The sequence below is a fragment of the Malurus melanocephalus genome, unplaced genomic scaffold (assembly GCF_030028575.1).
Source record: "Malurus melanocephalus ecotype Western Australia unplaced genomic scaffold, MMel_1.1 scaffold_49, whole genome shotgun sequence".
In the NCBI taxonomy this organism is placed as follows: domain Eukaryota; kingdom Metazoa; phylum Chordata; class Aves; order Passeriformes; family Maluridae; genus Malurus; species Malurus melanocephalus.
In genome coordinates this window covers 364,158-385,463 of record NW_026623281.1, presented here as the reverse complement: position 1 = coordinate 385,463, position 21,306 = coordinate 364,158, and the positions used below count along the sequence as shown (strand labels likewise).

The window sequence follows — 21,306 nt, the reverse complement described above, 5'->3', positions numbered from 1 at the left end:
GATACAGGATAAAAACAATATAGGGTAAAACATAATATTTAAATTATAACTATTCTGAAAAAAAACTGAAATGAAAAAGGAAAAAAAAAAATTAGCCTTGAAATTATCAATTGCCTGAATACTTTCTTCAATCAAAAAGAAAAATTCATTATTTTTAGTACAGATTCACAGATGGGAAACAAAGTGTTTCTTGAATTTGTTTTGTACAAAAGTTCATAGAAACCTTATTGAATATTGGAGTCAAATCTTTCATCAACTTGTCCATCAGTATTTTAAACAATATTCATTTTTATGTTCCAAAAACGTTATGTTCTCTGCAACATGTGGARGATCATATAATAAAAATATGATGATGCTGACTGAGAGGAATTTGATTATCCTCTTCTAAAATTATGTTTTGTACGGCTGTAGTAAACCTGGAGTGATACCTATTAGTGCACTTTCTCCTTGGCCGTTAATTACCTTTTAGTGGCCGAAGGGCACTTTGGAGGGCAATTGCCCTGTTCTTGCAGGAGAACCTGTTCTTTCAGTTGAACTCATTCTACAGTTTCTGGGGTTTTGAAAGTTTAATACTTATTATTAACTTCCATAGTTTTTCTTTATTAAAAGAATCTGTAAAATCTCTGTTAGACATTTGACATGGAAAAAGTATTCTTCCCTATGTTATAAAATGAAATGTGAAGTGGTGTATGTACTATTGGATATCATTTTTGTTCACACTGTGCTGATTAAGAATTTTTTTTTTTTTTAATATCAGATTTTCTACACTGTATTTAGCTCCTTTGAACTCTTAAATTCTTTTCCATTGAATGACCTCATTCTGCACTAGCTAATGTAAAACAAACAGTCTTTCTTTTGTCTCTGAACAGTTCAATCTCTTGCTAGGAAAAGGAAAAATATGATAGTAACTGCAGTGGAACGATTTACCAGATTTTATGTCCTCAATATTAAGAAATATCTGATTTCCGTTTTTCTCCTAATAATTATTGGCCAACTTTATGTTGCCATTACATCAGTTGTCATTTACTTACATAAGTGCTAATATTGCAGTCTTTTGCAGTAATAACAGATTGTTCTTGGCTTCCATATCATTCTTTCCATTAACTTCAGTGGAAGTTGGATTGAGTTCTTAATCACAAGGTGATGCAGAGGATCCCACAAAAACTAACACAATGTGTTGCAATCATATATTTCTTACTTAAAGCCATGCAGGTAACAGTTTGCAATTAATTAATTTAGTAGGGAAAAAAAGGGCCTAAAATTGCAGGAGGCAATACTAACAAAGGGATATTAACAGCTGGATTTGGTGAATATATAACAGGAGGAGGGCATGTAAGGTCGATAGTCACRTTTTCTTATAACCCTCATCTACAGTAATATCTGCTGATTTTGTTAAACACTGATAGTTTTAAAGTCACTGTTTGATCAATCACAGAGCTCCCTGCAGTGAATTTTTACTGTTCTCCTTGTTACTGTGCTCTTCAGCCCAAATATGTTAACTACATATTTGTGATTTTCTTACCTTTTAGTCRAATCAGAAAGGTAATGCAACAAAATTTTCAGTTTCTTACCTACTAGACATTCTTGCATTTCTATGCACCTTATTATAAGAAAAGGTGGGGAATTAAAATAAAAGTTAGAATAGCATAGTTTAGAAGCACACACTCTTTTTGAACAATGTAAATTTGTCATTTGTCAATTATGTTTGTTGATGCTAACATTGGAAATATTTTATTCTGCTCATATCTAAATTTTTTCCTGGTCATTCTTCGTAAAGATGAAGTGGAAACTGGCTGAGTATTCTGTTAAGCTTTCAGTCTTTATGAGACTGACAAAAAGTAGATACATGCTGATTTATTTTATAATTATACTTCGCATTCATATATTGTGCATAACAGAAAGCACAYCTTGATAACWAGTTTTGTTAGTATTAGGTAGGTAATTATTAACAATTTATGATTTTACAGGATTGCTTAAAAGTAGATATTCAAGCCTAAATATAAGAAATATAAGTATAATAAATTCATATTAGTTTTTAAATAATRTGTAGAATATCTAGAGTATGTCTATCTTTTTAGAAAACTGTTTTTCATCAAGGTATCTTAAAGTTTAATTAAAATATCCATGATTAGGGTTTTTTTAATCTTTGCATTTATTTTTTTAATAATGTTTAAATTACTTCTCAGCTATCAAAGGAATCTCTGAGTTTACAAAACCCCATTTAGAGTGTTTCTGACCAGCTACTAAAGTCTGCACTCTAGTAAATCCAGCTTACTATATGAGTTAGACATTCCTTCATCTCTGATTGCTTTCTGGGAATGTTATAACCCRTTATTAAGAACAGGAAGCACTTAAATCAGTTTTTGTGTCCCTGATATTAGCCAAATACTGTTGCTTAAAAAACTGCCTTAGTTCATTTGGAGAGCGATTTTGGCTTTTGTAGAAAAATGCAAAAGAAACATGGAGAACATGAACCTGAAAATGTCCCAATGTTGAATATATAGGAAAMAAATAACAGTTCAAAATGCAGACATTCAAACTTCTTAACTGAAATCCCTTTTAGAGAGATTTCTGCCTTCCTTTTTCCCCTTATTTTTTTCCTACATAAGTAAGCAAGAAGGAAAACCTAACCAGGAATCTTCCCTCCTGCTACCCATTTATACTCCTCCTGTGAAATTTTCTCTTTGTCTATCCATATATTTGTTCTCATTYTCAGCAGAAAAACCTTTAAGCCTTGAAGACTTTTAAATAAAGGGTTTTTTTGCTTTTGCTTTGGTGTCAGTTGATTTCTTATCAAAGTGTTTGATTTGCAATTTTTTTCTTGTCGTTTGCAGAAGCCGAAAGCGGTATGCCCTCTTCGTTACCTTTCCTTCCAACCTCAATCCTACCTTCACTCCTTCTAACTTCAGGACTAATTCCTTGCCAAGAACACAGGAAGATAACATCTTTGTCTATCTTTCTCTGTATATACACACACATATATACATATATATATATTCATCTTTCTATGTGTGTGTGTATATATATATATCTGTGTATATATTTATATATGAGCCCCCAATCTCAAAGAGGAGAGAGAGAACAGCATTTTGTCTCTCCAGTGTTTTTTGTGACTCAYGCACTAACTTCTTTGCAGGAAGTACAAAATGAAACAGGATTAGTTTTTTTAGGCTTTTTTTTTTCCCCTTTGTGGAGTCATTGGTGTGTCAGATTGTTGCATTTGAAAAGCAGATTTTACTGTTAATATCTCCTGTCCTCATTTTGACTGTTTCATGACGATGTATATTTCGTCTTTACCAGCCCTTGTGCTGCCATATTGTTTTCATATTCACACCCTCATCAATGTCCTTCTTTCCCCAGAGTCTTCCTTCAAAACACATCTTACAATGCAGTAGTTCATGTTCTCTTGCAGTCTCATGTTCCATTAACAACAACCAAATACCTGATTCTTTGCATTTCTGGTCCTGTTTTGAGTCCAGTTATTCATAATACAGTACTCATTAAAGCTATTTTACCGTTCCAGTGAAAGTGCCATGGATAGTTTGTATTATTTGTCACATTCATTTTAATGACATTTATTAACTCATTTATGAAGGTGTTACTCAGTGCATTTGTTTCTTAGCTTTGGGGTTTTTTTTTTGAGATGGCATGTTTTGCATTTTCTTTGGCATACCATGCTGTGAGTCCCTCTCTAGTCTGCATTCTGTCATGCTTCTATTGGTTTGGATGAAGTAAATAAGGCATGCTCTTCCATATCCTTGTCTCTCCTTTCTTCCACCAACAGCTTTTTTTTTTTTTCTTTCCTAATTGCTTATGGCAGTCTGTCTGACTGTCAGTGACGGTCTCTGAAAACCTGCTCCTATTGTCCAGACATTTCAATTACCTTCTTTATCAAACTCTTCAAACTTTATGTTCCATGTCTGTTCCGTTGTGTGTGTTTATGTGTTATATGTATTTAAGTTGTAGTCTTACCTTCCTAGAGGTTCTGAGTAGATGTGTGATGAGAGAGGTGGCTTCCTGTCAGTTTGGCATTATTGATATGATCCAACTGCAGAGAAGTTACTGCAACACTTAGCATCTCCAAGGATCTGCAGCTGTTGCACCTCTACTGTGCTTCTTGCTTTTAAGTATATCTTACCTTGTGGTGAAGGCATGTTAACGCTGGCATGATGAGCAATATGAAAAAGTGTTGTACCAAGTGAAGCTGCTTGCTCCCAGAATAAAGTATATTATTCTGTTCTGCCTCATTGTACTGATAATTAATCACTTCTGGAACCAGAAGGAATCATTTAATTGTTTCCAAGTGTACTGAGTTCACCMTCACTGTTGAACTAGTTTGGACTATGCCCAAATAAAATACCTCATGCACATCCTGTAGACCATGACTTAGTAGGTGCTGTTGTAAAAAACTTAACTCCTGGGAGCAACCTTTTATATGCTTGTAGAAATGAAGCTTTAATATACTGTAGCATGTAATGTGCACTGTGTCTTTTGCCTTGTATTCTTTTTAGTGTCTTAYTAGATTTTGCTGTATAGAGCAATATGGATCTGAATTAATGTCAGTGACAGAGCCCAGAAAAAAGAAGCGATACTTATGAGTTACAATTAGTGTGAAAACTGGTATGTGCACAACTCCCACTGTGAGATTTGTGCACCTACTCTCACACTCCACTTCAAAACATACCCTCAAATAAAAAATATTATCTCCAACTAATTCTGTAGTTGGATGAATGACATGGTATGTTTTAAAAGGCCATTATGATAATAGTGGTACTTTTGGTCTGGGCATAGCGTGAAACTATCAAAAATAATAGCTGGTTTTGTTTAAAAAGTGTGGTAGCTATAGTARGTAATACCACATAATTTTGTTTTAGATGATGTATTCATAATCTTAAACAATATTATATCTTCCTGATTACTAAATGATATTGCTACTGTTTGAGTTGCATGGGGAATGGTACAGTACATCTAYCACAAGGTTTAAAATAGAGTTGTTACAGCTTTTGTCATTCATTTAGTCAAAATTTTGCTGTTYGTGATCCATTTAATTCAACAATTGGTCTTTTATTTTTCTTTAGAATAGGGTGATGGCAGTCACATGGGTAGTCATAAAGCTGAAAACAAACAGAAAAAAGTAGGGTTTTTAAGTCAGACAAGTTTCCTTGATGCAGGGATGAATTGTTCAATTGCTCTCTGATAATGGGATTCAGCACACCTAACTTTATCAAACAAAATGTTAAATGTCTCATYTTCTGTTAATTATCCATGGAATTGACAGGGAAGAGAGGGACAGTCCTTGAATGCATTAGAATTCAATCCTAAGATAGATGAGATTAATTCCACCTTTAATGCAGTCTAAAATGTAACATTGAAAGTAAGACCAAACAGGARTAGTACATAACAGAGGCATGGACAAGGCAAATCCTTAAAAGAGCTCCCCTGGTGCATGTCTATTGGTTGACCTTATCCRTGCTTCCAGTTTTCAGTCTTCATTTAGTGCTGCTAAAATGTTTCTACCCTTGCATATTTGCTGTGCTGGACTTGCTGGGCATCTCCACATGCCTTTGTCAGCTCAGTTTAAAGATCTTCCCCACACCTCTTTCATATCAATAAGATCCCTCTTTTGTTTTGCTCAGAGAGGGTGGACAGTTACAAACATCTGAGAGTCAGCTGCTGTACTACTGTGTCTAGATTAAAAATTCAAAGTTCATCTAATCACAATTTCAGCAGCAGTGGAAGCTTACTCAGTTTCAAGCTATGCAAAGCAAGTTGTGGAGTCATGCCACTTGGCAAGTGGATGCCATTAAATACATTCTGTGTAAGGATGGTTCAGACTCGGATTAGTTGGTTTTTCCATCTAGTTCACCTAGAAAATTGCTGAATATTCTAGAAAACTGCAGGAAACATTTTTGATCTCCTACTGAAGTAATTTTGTGTGCTGATGAATTATTAGAAGTATTGTTTTAAATATTCTAATCTTATTAAAAGGTATCAGTTTTCTATTACTTTCTAATAATGTTTTAGTTCAAGAAACATAATTTGAGTGCAATGTGTGTAATATTTGAAAGCAGGAGACAAATAAAAATCAGCTAAAAGCAGAAATGAATAGAAAATAAATACCTGGAGAGAATTAGTGGTACTCCAAAGTGTGAGTGCACAAATTGTTTTACAGTTCAAATCTCCGGTTATTAAGCTCTCCATCAAATACCTTTAAGTTCAAGCAAATGTAGATCCACAATTAGTARTCAAAACCTTAGCTTACTTCTAGTGCTTTAAAGGAAGGTATAATATGGTGTGCTCTAGCTAGGTCAGAATATTGGTGTATTGTGCACTCAGTCTCCCGTGCACTACCAAAATCATATGGAGCAGCGCTCATGTTYTGGAGTAGTTTCAGAAAGATAAGAATGGATGAACAGATATTTTCATGTATCTGTATTTTATTGRAGATAGCACATATATTTAAAACATCCGAGAGATACAATCCAATAAGCAAATTGATCACAATTAACATCCAGTGCGAAACGTGAACAGATATCTGTTCTCCAATGACATATGAAAACTCATCATGTCCTATCTTAAACTTTTCATTGAACAATTTGTGTAAAGAAAACCATAAACATTTGTCTAGAGGTTTTTGGTGNTTTTTTTTTTTTTTTTTTTTTTTTTTGTTTTGTTTTTTTTGGAAACTGTGCCTCTCATATGTGCACTGAATTCCATTTGTGTTTCACTTCCTTATATTTCTGTCAGTCTGGGGACTCATTTTCAGCTGTGTAGATAATGTTTGTTTCCTGTGTTTTAAGTGTTCAGTGTCAGGTTGGATGGGGCTTTGAACAATCTATTCTAGTGAAAAGTAACTCTGACCATGACACAAGGGTTGTAATTAGATGATTTTTAAAGGTCCCTTTGAACATAAGCCTTTCTATGATTCAGTCTGTGGTTCCTAAGAATATGACTGAATTCAAGGGTGATTTCCACATTTTCAGTGTGTGACATTTTTATTACTCTTAGATGCTTGACTTTGCATCTAGTGAATCTTTAGTGAATGGGGTAACTTTTGCAGATAAGTGTAAAACACAGGTTTCCAAAATGCATATTCTATTCCAAAAGTGTCTTCCTAACTGTAATATTATCAAAAACTGATGAAACTTGACTTCTCATAAGTTTATGGTGGTGCAGGATATTAAATTCCCATTGAAAATGATAAATCATATTTCATTTACATGGCTTTAATTGCCATGTGTCCTAAATATTAATGTGTGAAGGAGCAAGCTTCATTTGCTTATTGCTTCATCAAATTTTAAGTTTTGTTATGAGGAGTGAACATTTATACATCTAGTGGTTACCTCAGTTAGTAGAGTTTGGGTTGTTAAGATCTGGGCAGGMTTTTGTACCCTTTGGTATGATTTATCTATATCCAAGAATTGTATTGAGGAAAAACCAACCTGAGTCTATGTAAAGAAATGTGTTCATCTGTTTTCACTGAAAAGCTGTAACACGTGATTTAAGAATCAAGTAAGGAAATAAAAATTATTTTTCAGACAGAGCAGTACCCATTTGTACCTAAGAAAAACAGCCAACCTAAACCATACTGCAATACCTTACAGATTTTATRAAGAACAGTATAATAACCATGTGAGATTAGCATCTGTAGAAGATTTTTTGAGTTTAGCAGCCAAACTCTCAGCGTAATGGCAGGTTACTAYGTATTATCAGGCAGGGAAGAGGAAAAGTGGAGTCTGAGATTGCTGTAGGGATGGCCAGTGCAGGTACCTCTGCAAGAGCCAGTGACTACTTTGTGGCCTCAGGTGACAAAAGCTTGTGCAGGAAAGCTAAATTTTCCAATCCGTTTTTGACCTGAGTGACTGGTTTCATATGAAGAAATTCTTATGTCATTATTTTTGCCCCTCCTGTTTTATTTTATTTTAAATGTGTGAAAATGCATTTTAAATCTGCATTAGTTAAATATTTTCATTGCAAGTKTAGCCTTTAGGCCCAATTCACTAACATAAGTACTAGATAWKATACTGGATGATCAACTAGTTGATGATAGATGATGACAGATGATACTAATTTAGCTGTGTAAATTTATTTCATCCCATTTATCTGTGAGCATAATGCAGCTGTTATTTATACMATCACATTTCATTTTTTGCAAATATTTTTGATGTGTGCTGTGGAGATGAACCTGCTTTCTGTGGTGGTGCCTTCGAATTTCTGTAGTTCTCCTCTCCTTTTTTTTTTGTTGCAAAGCTTGAAACTGTGAATGAAAGAAAGGGAAGGATATCTGGGGAGATGCTTTCTTTGAGATTTAATTTCTGTTCCAACCTCTGACACAGAATATCTGTGTGAGAAGGAGATAATAATTTAAACCAAACCTTTTACAGCTGACCTCTGATTAAGTATATTCATTATTTTGGGAATCAGAGGCTGGGCTTTTGGAAATGCTGAGCATTCTCCCAGCAGAAGTCCCTAGAAAGTGTATATGGAGCTATGCAAAACACTTTAAAAAGTTCACCTATAGGCATCCCAAATTAAGAAGTACTATATCTTATTGTGACTTAATCTCTCATCTGTAAAATGGGATAATACTCGATCTCATTCTTCCTGTAAAAAAAAACAACTCTGTGAATCTTTTGCATGCTGTAATGACAAACATTGCAGAAAAACACATAAGAGAAATACGATGCTGATTTTAAAGAGAGATAAATTATATTAAGCCATGCCTGAAGTAATGGCAGTAAAACACCACTGAATGAAGTTTCAGATTGTGAGAAGGAAAGAGTTTGTGGGTATTAAATTAAGAACTGTATCATAACATCTACATAATGGTGGCTGAGTTATGACTTTATGACCAACCTTTTACTTCTGAACTCATGAGCACTTTATTTTGTGGCCTGCATATTCTTGTCATAGGGCCTTGCGGGCATGTGGAATTACACAAAACAATGTGCACTCTATTAATCTTTCAGATATATTATGTTGTCATACTAATTTATTCCTAATGTATAGAGAATGAATAGCATATTGAACAAGAGATGTACTGAGACCCATTTTCCCTCCTAACAATAACATGAAAGTCTTTTGGACCTTCAAATTTTAGTAATGTATGTCTGTTCTGAATTGTGCTTTATTTATTTATGTGTATGTGTACTTCCCTAAAATAATTTTTTTCTAAATGGAGAAGTGTTTAAATTGCTGGTAGTCTTTCTTTGCTCTAAATTGCATATGCATACCATTAATTCATTTTGAATTAGAAAAGCTAAACTTTAATAAACAACAAAAAAGAGAAAATTTTGGAAAAGCTATATTAAGTTTTAGAGAGTCGAAAGCTAAGATATATTACACAGTAATAAAACTTATTGGAGAATGTATTTATATTTATATCTATCTGTATATTAATATTTTGCTTGGTACTTTGCGAAGTACCKTGCCTAAAATCTAGTTAAATTATTATGAAAATAAAGAAGATATTTCATAGATGTGGAGTACCTCACTTCTTGATAGTTCCTTTGTCAAAGTTAGCTGAGGCTCTTCTGTCATGGTGGTTGGGTTATTTTTATTCTTTCATGGCTGCATAGCAGTGTTTTAAAAATTTTCTATTCATTTTATGTTTTTTCAGCTGTCATGACTGGTTGTCTTGTACCATTCCCCTTGAGTGTATGTGTGTATTTATTATTTTAAACAATAACATTGTATGTCCAGATAGGGGTCCCATTAACTTTCTATTTCACYAGAAATTGGCAAAAATTTGCATCAAAGGGTTTAGTTTCTTAAGTGATATTTTTTGTTTTTATTGAGTGGTGGTTGCTGGTTCTTTCTTTTTCACCGTATTGTGAATTTTTCACCACGTTGCATGACAGAGCAAGAAAACAGCAATGCTCAGCTTCACACTTCATGTTTCTGAGAGGATTTGCGTAATCTATATTTAAAGCAAAAAGATAAGAAAATATATGTAAGCACTTACATGATGTGATAATAGGGAGAGGCATTTGACTGTCTCAAATGAAAGTTTTTGTAAAAAGCATGTGAAACTGTTCTTTGATTGGAAATATCAAGGCTAGAAATTTCCTTGCAGCCTTTCCTAACTAGTGGGTCCCCTATAACAGAATCAAATAAAGCTAATTTGGAAGATTCAGTTAAAATTAATTTAAACTTATTGTTTTGTTGGTTTTGTTCTTGTTTCACTGAGCAGTATATTGATCAATCCTGGAAACCATGTCAAGATTCAAGAAGGTACCTTAGGATTCTTCATTGCAAGTGATGCCAAAGAAGTAAAAAGGTAATGAATGTATTTTTATCTTTGAGTATAAAATTGATATCTAATTTCAGGTTTTGTCTTTACATATAGATGCTTCACCTAATTTTCATTATTATCTGTTTAAAAATTTTCAGGGGATATTGAGTTGTTACTCTTGAACTATGTGCATGTATCTTAACTACAGTTCTAAATATTAAGGAAATGAAATTTGCTCTGGGTATGAGAAGAAATAAAGGGGCTTGGTTTTTGAGCCTACTAGAAAATGTGAATTTTTATTCCTTAATTATTGTGTCTCWGAGGAATTACTATGAGAGAGGAGGACAGGGATTACAGTTCTGTTAGTTTTGGGTTTAGAGGAGTTTTTAAATACAGACTTTAGCAAATACTTGATGTAAGTTAGCTACTGTATTCATTCTGTAATTGCATTAGCAAAATAATATTTATGTTCTTGTCGTTTTTCTTTAATGGAACTACAAACTCATAATAATAAATCACAATACAGAAGTGCAATATATCCCAACCACTGCATTTAACTTCACAGGCTCATTGGACTTGGCTGTATCAGATTTGGGGTGAATGAAAAGGAGTTTTATGATATTGTGTTGAGGACCAAATGTGTGTACGCTTGTTTGTTAGGATTATAAGATTATAAACAAAAGAATAATTGATAAAAGAATTTTTAAAACACAAATAATCAGTGTCTCTATAGTTTTGATAAAAAAGAAAAGGAATATTTGTGGCTGAGTGCTTCCTCATAGTCTGTATTTTTGTTATGAGTCATGCAATTAGATTTTTGCTTGATAATCTCCATGAGTTTGGTATTTTAACTAAATTCTATATTTTAAATTATAAAATATTCAAATTATGTCCTTTWTTAAATTCCTGCTTTTTAGGATTAAATATAGTAAATATTTAATACCTACCAAATGCACAATTGCTGTGAATACTTGAAGTCAAAACACCGAAAGAGTGAAATTAGAGAATTTGAAATCTTTTTTTGTTGGAAGGGCAGAGATAGTTTGTGGCCAGGTGAAGCATACACAGCAGAGGCCCTCCTGTCCTTTCACATTTCTGGTGCCATCTCTGCCCTGCAGGACACAGCTCTTCTCCTCTGCTGCTTTTCTCCARTGGAATGTACAGACCTGTCTCCACATTGCTTCACTGAATTACTTTGTTACTAGCTTTACTTTACTAGTTTTCTTCCATTTATAAGGCATTTTACACTCTCCAATGAACTTTTTCTCAGACCGAGTAAAATGGCRTAGTATTTTTGATTGCTAAGGTTAAGGAGAAGTTGACTGTTTATAAGGAGTTTAGAGAATTTTTTTCACATAATTCATCTGGTATATTTTATTTGATAGTGAGTTTGAATTAAGATTTCCAATTCTGCCTGRCTTTTGGCAGAAGACTTTGTTTAGAAATATCCTGCCTCCCTTGCCACATTTCTTAGCTGCTTGCTGTAAAGCAAATAGTTATCAGATGTGTTYCAACTAACAAAAGCAGTTACTAAAAGTGCTTATTTCACACTTTGAGCTATGAATCAGAATCAGAAATATGTTCTAAAAATGAGGTCTTTTGGAGGGGAGAAAAAAGATTATTTGATAAAGCAAAATGAAACATGTTATATACCTGAAATTCAAATTAAATTATTCTGGTTTTGTTAACGAAGACATTTCAACTCCCTTAAGCTAAAGTTATTAATATTTATACATCCCACAATGAAATGTAACATACGATGTTCAGTTACTCTTTCTGTTGGAATCACTTCTGCATTTTTAGAAGAATAGTTTCCCATAAGATGCAGCTATACCTTGCCATTGGCCACTGCCCTTTGGATGTGACAGTCCACCCAACAGTCCACCCATTGAATCCATCACTCCAATTTGGTGAGGAGGATGTTGTTGTGAGCCATGTCAAAGGCTTTACAGAAGTCCAGATCAATGACATCCGTAGTTCTTCCTTACCCWCTGATGCAGTTACTCCATTGTAGAAAGCCACTGGTTGGTCAGGCAGGATTTTCCCCTGGTGAAGCTGTTGTGGCTGTCTTGAATCTCCTCCCCATGCTCTGTGTGCCCTGCACAGCTTCTGGGAGGATGTTCCATGATCTGTCCAGGCACAGAGGTGAGGCTGACAGGCCATAGTTCCCAGGGTCATTGTTTCTACCCTTATTAAAGATTCAATATTGATTGTACAGCAATGATAAATGTACAACCTGCAAAACTGGCACCAGGTGCTAGACAATCTTTAAAAAAAATCACTCTGGTATAGCCAATAAGAATAAAATTTTCTTTTTTTTTTTTTTTTTTTTTTGGTGTCCATATTTATTGGATGCTCTTTTTTTTTTTTTTCTGAGATGAAAGACAAGTGAACTAATATACTGTGGCATAATTATCATCCATTCTTCCAATTACTTTTCAAATAAAAGTATATTAAAAGAAACACTAATTTGGAGTCTTATGTTTGAAATTAATGGTCTTGCAGCAAATATTTCCTACTTTAAATGTCTAAACTTTTTCAGAGATGAAAGGAAATTAGCATTGGCGCTTTTCATTAATTGGTCACTGCAACAAGAGGAAATATGGGACTAATTTAATTTATATGGATTAAGAAATGTGTCAGTTTTCCCATTCTGTCTCTCCAGGGCATATTTTTACTGCAAGGCCTGTCACGATGACATCACAGATCCCAAAAGGATAAAAAAATGTGGCTGCAAACGGCGTAAGTAATATTTCTGTCCCTCCCTTCCTCTCTTTTTCATGTACTGTTCAGCCCTGAAGAATGCCTGTACATGCATTTACATGTTTTACACAGTAGTACAGAAAAGCTAAGAAATAAACACACAGAAACATAGTAAGTTCTGTTTATGTTTCTGAAGTCCATATGTTTTTATTGCATTTCACACCACTCACACCTGTGTCTTCATTAAAAAGTAAAGAAGTCCAAAGCAAACAAGAATTGAAGAATTAAGTCAAGCTAGTTCTAAACCTGGAGGTTTCTGAGTTAAGAATTAGCCAAAAGTGAAGTTTTTCTCTCATTCATAGCATGCATAAATCCAGTAATTTCAATAGTTTTTTGTGAAGTAAGGATCTTCTGTCTATCTTGGTGAACATGAGTCTGCAAAAGAAGGAACTAGGGAATTATGCTCTATCACGTAGCTATTGAAATCAATTTTTGTTGAAATGAATGAACAATTTTACTGGAGGAAAGGGTTGTCTAGAAGAAATTAAATATTAGCACTTCTTATATATATCCTTTTAGCTATAATGCTACTAATAGGTTTAATTAAGTTCTGAAACTGTTTAGACAGTTTTCATGAAGAAAACTGAGTTTTGGAATTCAGATCAGACATTGTATGTGAATTTTTTTAAGTATGTAGCAATCAGCATTTTACCTCTATGCTTTTGAAAGAACTTYGAAAGAACTTTTTTCAGGAACTATCACAACCACATTTTGGCCAAAGATATGTTTGACCCATGCATATTTGTAATACTGATAGCAAAATGATTTAAGGATAAATTTCTCATTGAATAGATAAATATTTATGTGCAATCCATGGTATTCTGGCATGAAAATGATCATTCAGGTCAAAAGTACTGATTAGGTAAATGAAAAGATCTCAGAAGAGTTTGCTCGTCTATTTTACCGTTACTTTTAAAAGGGAAAAAGCTCTCTTATTTATAGTTTGAGTCTGCATTATCACTGCACTATTTTAGAGGATGCAAGAAAGCCTAAGCTGAACATTCTCTGCCTTTTGGAGGATCTGAAATGGATGAATTCTTGAAGGTCATTTTGAAAAAAAAAAAGTCACTGGAGTTTTTTTTTTTTTTTTTAAAAAAAAAAAACAAACTCCTCCAAAACACCAAGAGTGTGGAGCAATAGTATGATAGGGAGAAAGCAGCTGACACTGACAGAAAATGGTATTTATCTTCCCAGTAGCCACAAGGAGAGCAAAGCACATGGAAAGCATGCCTGATGTGGAAGGAATGTATGCATTGCCTAACATATTGGAAAAAAATTGTTCAAGAACAGTTTATCCATGTGAGAATGTGACCTTTGAACTGCTGCCAAAGCCAATGAGTCTGCTGAGTAAGTTCTGGTAAAGCCAGTTGCAGATGCCTCAGGGTGCCTGTAACTCTCAAATGAAATCTTTATTCCAAATTACTCAACAGTTAAAGAGAAATATGTTACCTGTTTAATTTTATCTGGTTCTGTCAGAAAAAAAAAAAACAAAAAAACCAACAAAAAAGATCTATTTTGTTTCTATTTTCTTCTCTACTCCTTCTTCACATAGTGTATGCTTTTTAAACATGTCCTGCTTAAAGAAAGAATAAATCCCAAAGATCTCTCATTTTACTGTGAGATCTACAGTTTTCATTGTTGCCTGTTAGRGGACAGGAATCAGGAGCTCACATTATAAAATTTATTGTACATTAATGAAAATCAAGGCAACCTTCTCAGTACTTGGAAACCTGTGAGGAAACAGGGTATGACCCCGTCAGCACAGCTGATATCACCGGCACTAAGGCCATGGAGAGGCAASAGTAGCAACTTGTGTAAGTGGCAGTGGGAAAGGTTACAAATGGCATGGTCACACATATCAGCCCAGTAAATGAAAGGGTGTTGGATAGATGAATAAACAAAATGATTGACTTAGTGAAGCATAAGAGGGAGGTGCCTGTCCCAGCTGGGGCAGTGAGTGCTGAACGCTAAGGAGGGAAACCTCTAAGTCAGGTGAGAAATAATCAGTGAGAATAAAATCTTAAATTTCCCTTTCATTGTCTCCCCTTTCCTCAGTCTTCCCTCTCTCCTCCTATTTCATAGGACACGAGAGTCACAGATACCATGATAGCAGGCAGCCCTTAGTAGAGCTGAGAGCAGTTTTCAGCGGGGAGCATGCTCACGAGTGTTAGAAATAATGCAATTGCTTTGCTTTTAAAGAGATATCAGACAGCAGAATAATTAAATAAAAATTTCAACAGTAATTAGTGATTTTTGGTTCTCAAATTTTGTTGACAATTTTGAGATCCCTTTTATGGAACCTGCTTTCTGGGTTTGGTTTTGTTTTTATGGTAAGTCTTTAGTGCAGTCTGTTATTCACATAAAATGTTTTAGCTTTCAAATCACTAATCACTTTTGAAAAACTTTTGAGATAACGTTATCCATCTGTAAATGATGCAAATCATTGGTCTTAAAAAACAAAGCAGAAATTGAGAAAACTTTTTCCCTGTTGAGTTAGGAAACTGTCAACTGCTCTGATAGCATCTAATATGTCTTTGTCAATTTGATTTTCAAAGCTCTTCATGTACATACATCTATAGAGTTCTATATGATAAATACAGATTTTAATGAGTAACATAGYAATTAGAGGCAGCTGAATGTAGAAAATATGTAAGATGAAAGGAAAGGTTGTATATAAAAATATTGACACATTCAGGTGAATTAAATGTGAAATATCTTCACATGGAAAACTTAATTATGGTGTCGCTAATTAATGCAGCTTCCTACGATGCTKAAAAACCACATTCTTTAATAATGCATCTGAGGTTGCACTTCAATTTAGATACTTTCTGAACATTAGCTTGGAGTATTGTTGGGGTCTAAACGTGAGTCTGACCTACATAGCCATTTGTCCAAACTTGTTAGGCCTAATATTAATAATTCAGGGCAGATCAGTACATTTCTACAAAGCCCGGGATAATTCATGTATCAGGGATAATCTCACTTTCCTTTTGCAGTTTTTTGCCATCCTTTTCTCCTTACCCATCCCATTCCCTGAATAACACATAAATACTGATGGCACATTGTCCAAAGAAACACTTGTGTGGAAATTTTGTTCGCAGATTGTTATTTCTTTTTTTAATGTTTTCAATTTCTTTCCTATTCCATTCAACTGTAGTTTTTGCAGCAAGAGGCCAAATATATGTACCTATTTATATAAAATGCAGCCACGATGGGATGMAATCTCTAAACTGGTTCACCTCTTCCTCCTGTTTCTTTCATTTTGTGCAACAGCTATGGTCTAATTCTCTATATATTTTTTTCAGTGACAGTGCTTGCTGCGAATGGTGGGGGTTGAACCCCAGAGGGGACATATCATGTGTACATTGATGTGTTTGAAGGAATTTCTTGTAATCGATGACAATTGACAAACTTTTGATTTATTTTTCCTCTTGCTGCCTTGGAACACGGTCCCTACTATATTTTAACTTCACACTGATAGTGATCTATTGTGAGTAAAAATGGGTTCCCTGTAGCCCATAGTGCGGTCCAACCTGTCTTTCTCTAGCAGAGAGTATTTTTGTTCAGTATTTTGGTTCTTTTCTTTATTTATGTTGCATGTAGCAGTGACGTCATACCCACAAGTTTCTCATCGTTTACACCAATGGAGTTTAGGGTGACGTTGAAGAAAATACAGCAGTTTCCCCCTCTTCCACCTATTTGCACTCTTTTTCCACAAGCTTATTTTTTATTCCTATTTGAAAATGAGATCTTGGCAACAACATTTCCTTGAAATTATTCTAGAGATGTCTCATGAATTTTTAGGGATATTGGTTAGGCTGGGGTAGCCTATGGCGCTGTTTGCCTGGTTAAGTACAATTCAATTGTCAGTTTTTTGGTACTTTGTCCTTTCCATTGCATAGCTGACACAAAGAGCAACACAGCAGTCTTTTACTGTCCTCATCTACCTTTTTGCCCCCGGTGATGGAAAGAAAAAGGAGTTATGGGGGAAAGCCAGACAATGAATTTAAAATGTGGCTCACTTTTAATGTACAAACCCAGAGATATCCKCCACAGGAAACAAGCTGTAGTGATTATTTTCCTGAGCTTGCTAATTTTGACATTAATTACCTAAGTAGGCGCACCCTGACTTTTCAGGACCTTAGCTGTAAAGTTTTACATTATTGTTACATACAGAATATGAACTTTATGGACCACTTCATGTCAATCTAGGTCATGCCACTTAAAAGTGTACAGAATCTATGAAGGCTCTCACCAGCCACTYTCAGTGTGTACATTCATGATAAACACAGCATTTGGGACATGGAAAGAATTTGCAGCTTAGAAATACAAGTTCTGCAGAGCAATGTACTGGTTGTAGGGCAGCGTTGGGATCACATGGGCTTGTTTTTTCAAACAGCAAAGGGGCTCACAGTATCTCACAGTGCAGATTGAGGCTGTAACTGCAGCTGTTCTAAGGAAAGGAGTCCATGAGATTTCAATGTTTTACCAAATATTCTGAATTTATAATGTGAAAACACTTCAGGTTTTAATCGGAATTGAGATATTTTTTCCCTCTCAGCTGTAGACACTGTAGGATTCTGCAAAGAAGGAAGGAAGAATTTATGCTCCTGATAAGTTTCTGGCCATCTTGAAATTATGGTGGCCTGCATGATTATTATCATTATTTACTATTTATTTTATTGTGGTGCTTGCAGACTACACTAAAGGATTGAGATCTTGTTGTGGAAGAAAGTATTGAAGGAGAGAACWGAAATTTCTCAAAATAATCTATTTTTAGCCAATAGAATGACAGCATTGGAATGACAAGAGAATGACAGAAGGATAAAGCATCAGGGAAAAGCAGATTGTGAAACAGGTCTGCATGATAAGAATCAAGAATAAAACCTAAAAAAAACTAATTTATTTGGATGAAATGGTAAATCCTGTTGACTTTGAGGMAAAATGCTGGAAGTAATCTGGATTTATTCGAAGCAATATATTTATTTAAAATATGTTTCTGTCTTGAGGCCTTTCTGAACTAAAGAAATTTGTTTAAATAATAATAAATAAACAAATAAAGGTGTTCTTCATGTTATGAAAGAACTGGAAAAGAAAAGATCATGTAGTTTTGATTTGGTTTTTTTTCCATTTCCCCAATAGCTTCAATTTGTTCAGAAATGCATTTTGCTTTGAGAGTACAYTGGCTGAGAGTCTTTAAGGTAATGAAGGAGGTCATGATCAGATTTGAAATTTAAATGAATTGGTCTATAAATATGCCATTACATCAAAATCTGTGAGTCATTCTTATATCTACTAAAACAGGGGAAAATGTCCACTCAGATCTCCTGCTGTTTTTACAGTTTTGACTTAGAACAGCACATGTGAATTGGAGCAAACAAGTAATCAGTTGTCTTAGATTGCAAAAATTGCAAGACAGTGAACAAGCTCACTTGCTAGTCTTCAAGTTGTCCTGTAAAAATTAAAGAATGGAGAGGTAGCTTTGCCGGCTGTGTTAAGGTTTATAAATTCTCTCAAACAGTTTAAGATACGCTGCTGTATTTTTCAGGAAACTGAAACTGTGCTGGGGGAAGTCCTGTCTGTGTTTCAGTCTCATGATGCTGACAGCATTGCTGACAGGCGATCACAGCGCTCTGGTCGTCCTTTGATGCTGATGATTTTCCACTCGTAGTTGGGATCATGAGAACTTGGCGAATTGAAATGACATCGTGTATTTCAATTCCCAAATGTTTTGGGACCTTTTTGTACCATTCGGTGGTCAGGAAGCCTCCCGTTCCTGCTACCTGAGAGAGATCCACTAGATGTCCTCGGAGCTCTACTCTGGCTGCCGCCAGTGATGGCAGCAGTACCAGGATGGGGTACAGCCTATGGTTTAAAAAAAARAAATCAGGAAAGAAGAAGGGATACTTTGTTCTGCTTTCTTAAAATAATTTAAAAAAGAAAAAAAGAAAGAAAAAAAAAACTAGAAAAAGGAGCTGTTCCTTGACATTTTAGGTAGAGAATAATCTGCAGTTTCCTTTGCTTATTTTTGCAGCTGGAAATATTTCCCATTACTGWTTGTGAACTCTAAGTAACACTTCAGATCCAGACAGTCTACACATTTTTACCGTACTTTTTGAGCTTTTGAGATCAGAAAGCAAGGTATTGTGAGAAGCTCAGACATCTAGGGAACTATTCTTTCTTTTACAGAATGGAAGGCTACTGCCTTCTTAGAAAAACTGCATCTGAAAATTTCTAAAAGTATTTATTTACTTTGTAACTAATTTAAAGAAATTTTGCTCTGCTTTTGTTCTTGAGTAGTTCATATATCCTTTGTTTAGTGAGTAAATTATTTAAGCTGTCTAATTTTCATGTCCGTTGAAACTTCCCCTAATATTTTTACTGACTAGTTCTACACATGCTGTGTGATTGTCATCATTTTAATTAGAAGGATCTGTTCTTTTTTAAAGTATTTATTATACAATTAAAAATAGGGAAGTAGTTTAGTTTGTCCCAACTTATGTTTTCACCAATATCGAATAACAGTTCTATTCAACATTTATAACACACGTAGGAATAGAAATGAGTTGATTCTTACACAGGTTCTGCAGGTGTCAAATAAATTTAACACACACTCAGAGGCTCTTCTTAAGGTCCCCTTGTCTCTCTGATGATTCCCATTTTCTGTTGATGTTTATGGAAGTTTTATAGAAAATGGTATGTGTGTGTGGCTGAACCATTTAAAATCATTTCTGTCCTGTCTTTGATCTTGTCGCTAGTCATCCCTACTAATAATGTATGTTTTGTTTTATTTAAAATAAGTATTGTATTTGGTATGAATGTAACTGACTGTGTAAATGAATGAAGAGTTAACGCATGTTTTCTTTCCAAAATTTATTGCTCTCATATGCAGTTGCTTATATACTGATTGAAACCCTTATAGCAAGTCCTTTCTGCTACTTATATTTCCAGGTCCAAGCCTGTTTCCTGCATGTTAATGATGTGAAATATTCAAATGATGCATGATCTCCAGAACAACTGACAATAATAGTTAAAAACAGTCCCTGAAGGGCATTGCTTTTGCGAAGCACCATCATGTCCTTCCCCTATTGAAGAGAAGGCCTTAAATTTCCAACTTTATTGGTTTAAGTCTGATGAAAATGATATAAAAAGTTTTCCTTCCCAGCCTTCTTTGCCCTTAAGTATGATTTCTCTTTAATTTGCATAAATGTGTCCTATCCTGTTATTGACTGTTGACAAGATGTGGCCAGAAGTAAATGAAAAGCAGGGACTGTTACTAACCAGTGACATAGCAGTTGAGAATTTCTGAGCAGTATGTTTTGCTGGAGTGTTTGATTAGAAAAAGTCCTTCAAAACAGCTATAATTACAGCAAAATGGGCCTACTTTTTACTTCACCTACTGTTAGTGTGTTTCACAAATGCCCTTTATTTTTTCTATCATTTCCTTACAAACTAAGAAAGTAGTCATACTGGAAAGACTGTCACACTTTTGGTAACATTTCACTTTTCTTTTGCTGTCCAACTTTTCAACTTTAAAGAATGTGTTGGGAAGAATTAGACAGAGGGAAAACRTGGGAAAAATGCTGTTTTGAATTTTCTGTGTGGTTTGAATGTGTATGCAYCAAAAGCTGCAGTGGAAACCTCCTTTCTTAAAGCCAAGCTCTGAGGAATGATGTACCATGCAATGAACAAGCCTGATGCTGCATGATGAATTTCTKAACAGCTGTGAGATAACTCTACTAGGATGCTAAAAGAACATGGCATTAGTCATGTGAGCAAAGTTTTAGAGGAATGGAGTCGCTGCTGAAGAGATCACTCATTCATCTCCCTCAATGCCTGTTTTCCACAATCATAATGTTGCCCTTGCTTGACAAGTATACTGTATGGCAAGCCATCAAGGCCTTAGAACAGGACTTGACCCATCTGAGTGATTTCAATCCCTCTTTCCTGGTGACTGTGGGATTAAGAAACCGGAAAAAAAAATTCTTTTAAATTTAATGTCATTACCGTAATGCAAAAAAAGACATCCTAAACTGAAGGTACAGGCCAGAGAAAACATTACCTTTTTTCTGCATTTGCTTTTAAGGTTTTGTTTTTGCCTGTCAGTGTTGTTTTGTTTTTAGTATGATTGAGTCAGTTCAATCTAAACCATTACCAAAAGTTGGTTCAGTGTAACATGTGAAACAATCTAAATGGCCTTTGGATTTCTTGAGACATAAACATACCTGATTCAGATGACCTACAAAATTCCATGATAGTAATTATACATGCATTTATAAAATAGGATGCTGTATATTTGTAAAAATACA

At 34.6% G+C, this 21,306-nt stretch overlaps 1 protein-coding gene across 19 annotated transcripts in view; it reads left to right on the top strand.

The window, feature by feature from the left end:
- Positions 1 to 21,306, top strand: part of KCNMA1 (potassium calcium-activated channel subfamily M alpha 1) — a 380,586-nt gene that overhangs the window by 273,261 nt on the left and 86,019 nt on the right. For 11 of the 19 annotated variants that reach the window (XM_057365171.1, XM_057365170.1, XM_057365167.1 and 8 more), the window contains exons 17-18: positions 10,193 to 10,279; positions 12,900 to 12,976. In XM_057365171.1, the coding sequence (XP_057221154.1) occupies positions 10,193 to 10,279; positions 12,900 to 12,976 (164 nt within the window). Of the gene's footprint in view, positions 1 to 2,834; positions 2,847 to 10,192; positions 10,280 to 12,899; positions 12,977 to 21,306 lie in introns of all 19 variants that reach the window. The other 8 variants (XM_057365169.1, XM_057365168.1, XM_057365164.1 and 5 more) reach the window with 1 other exon arrangement.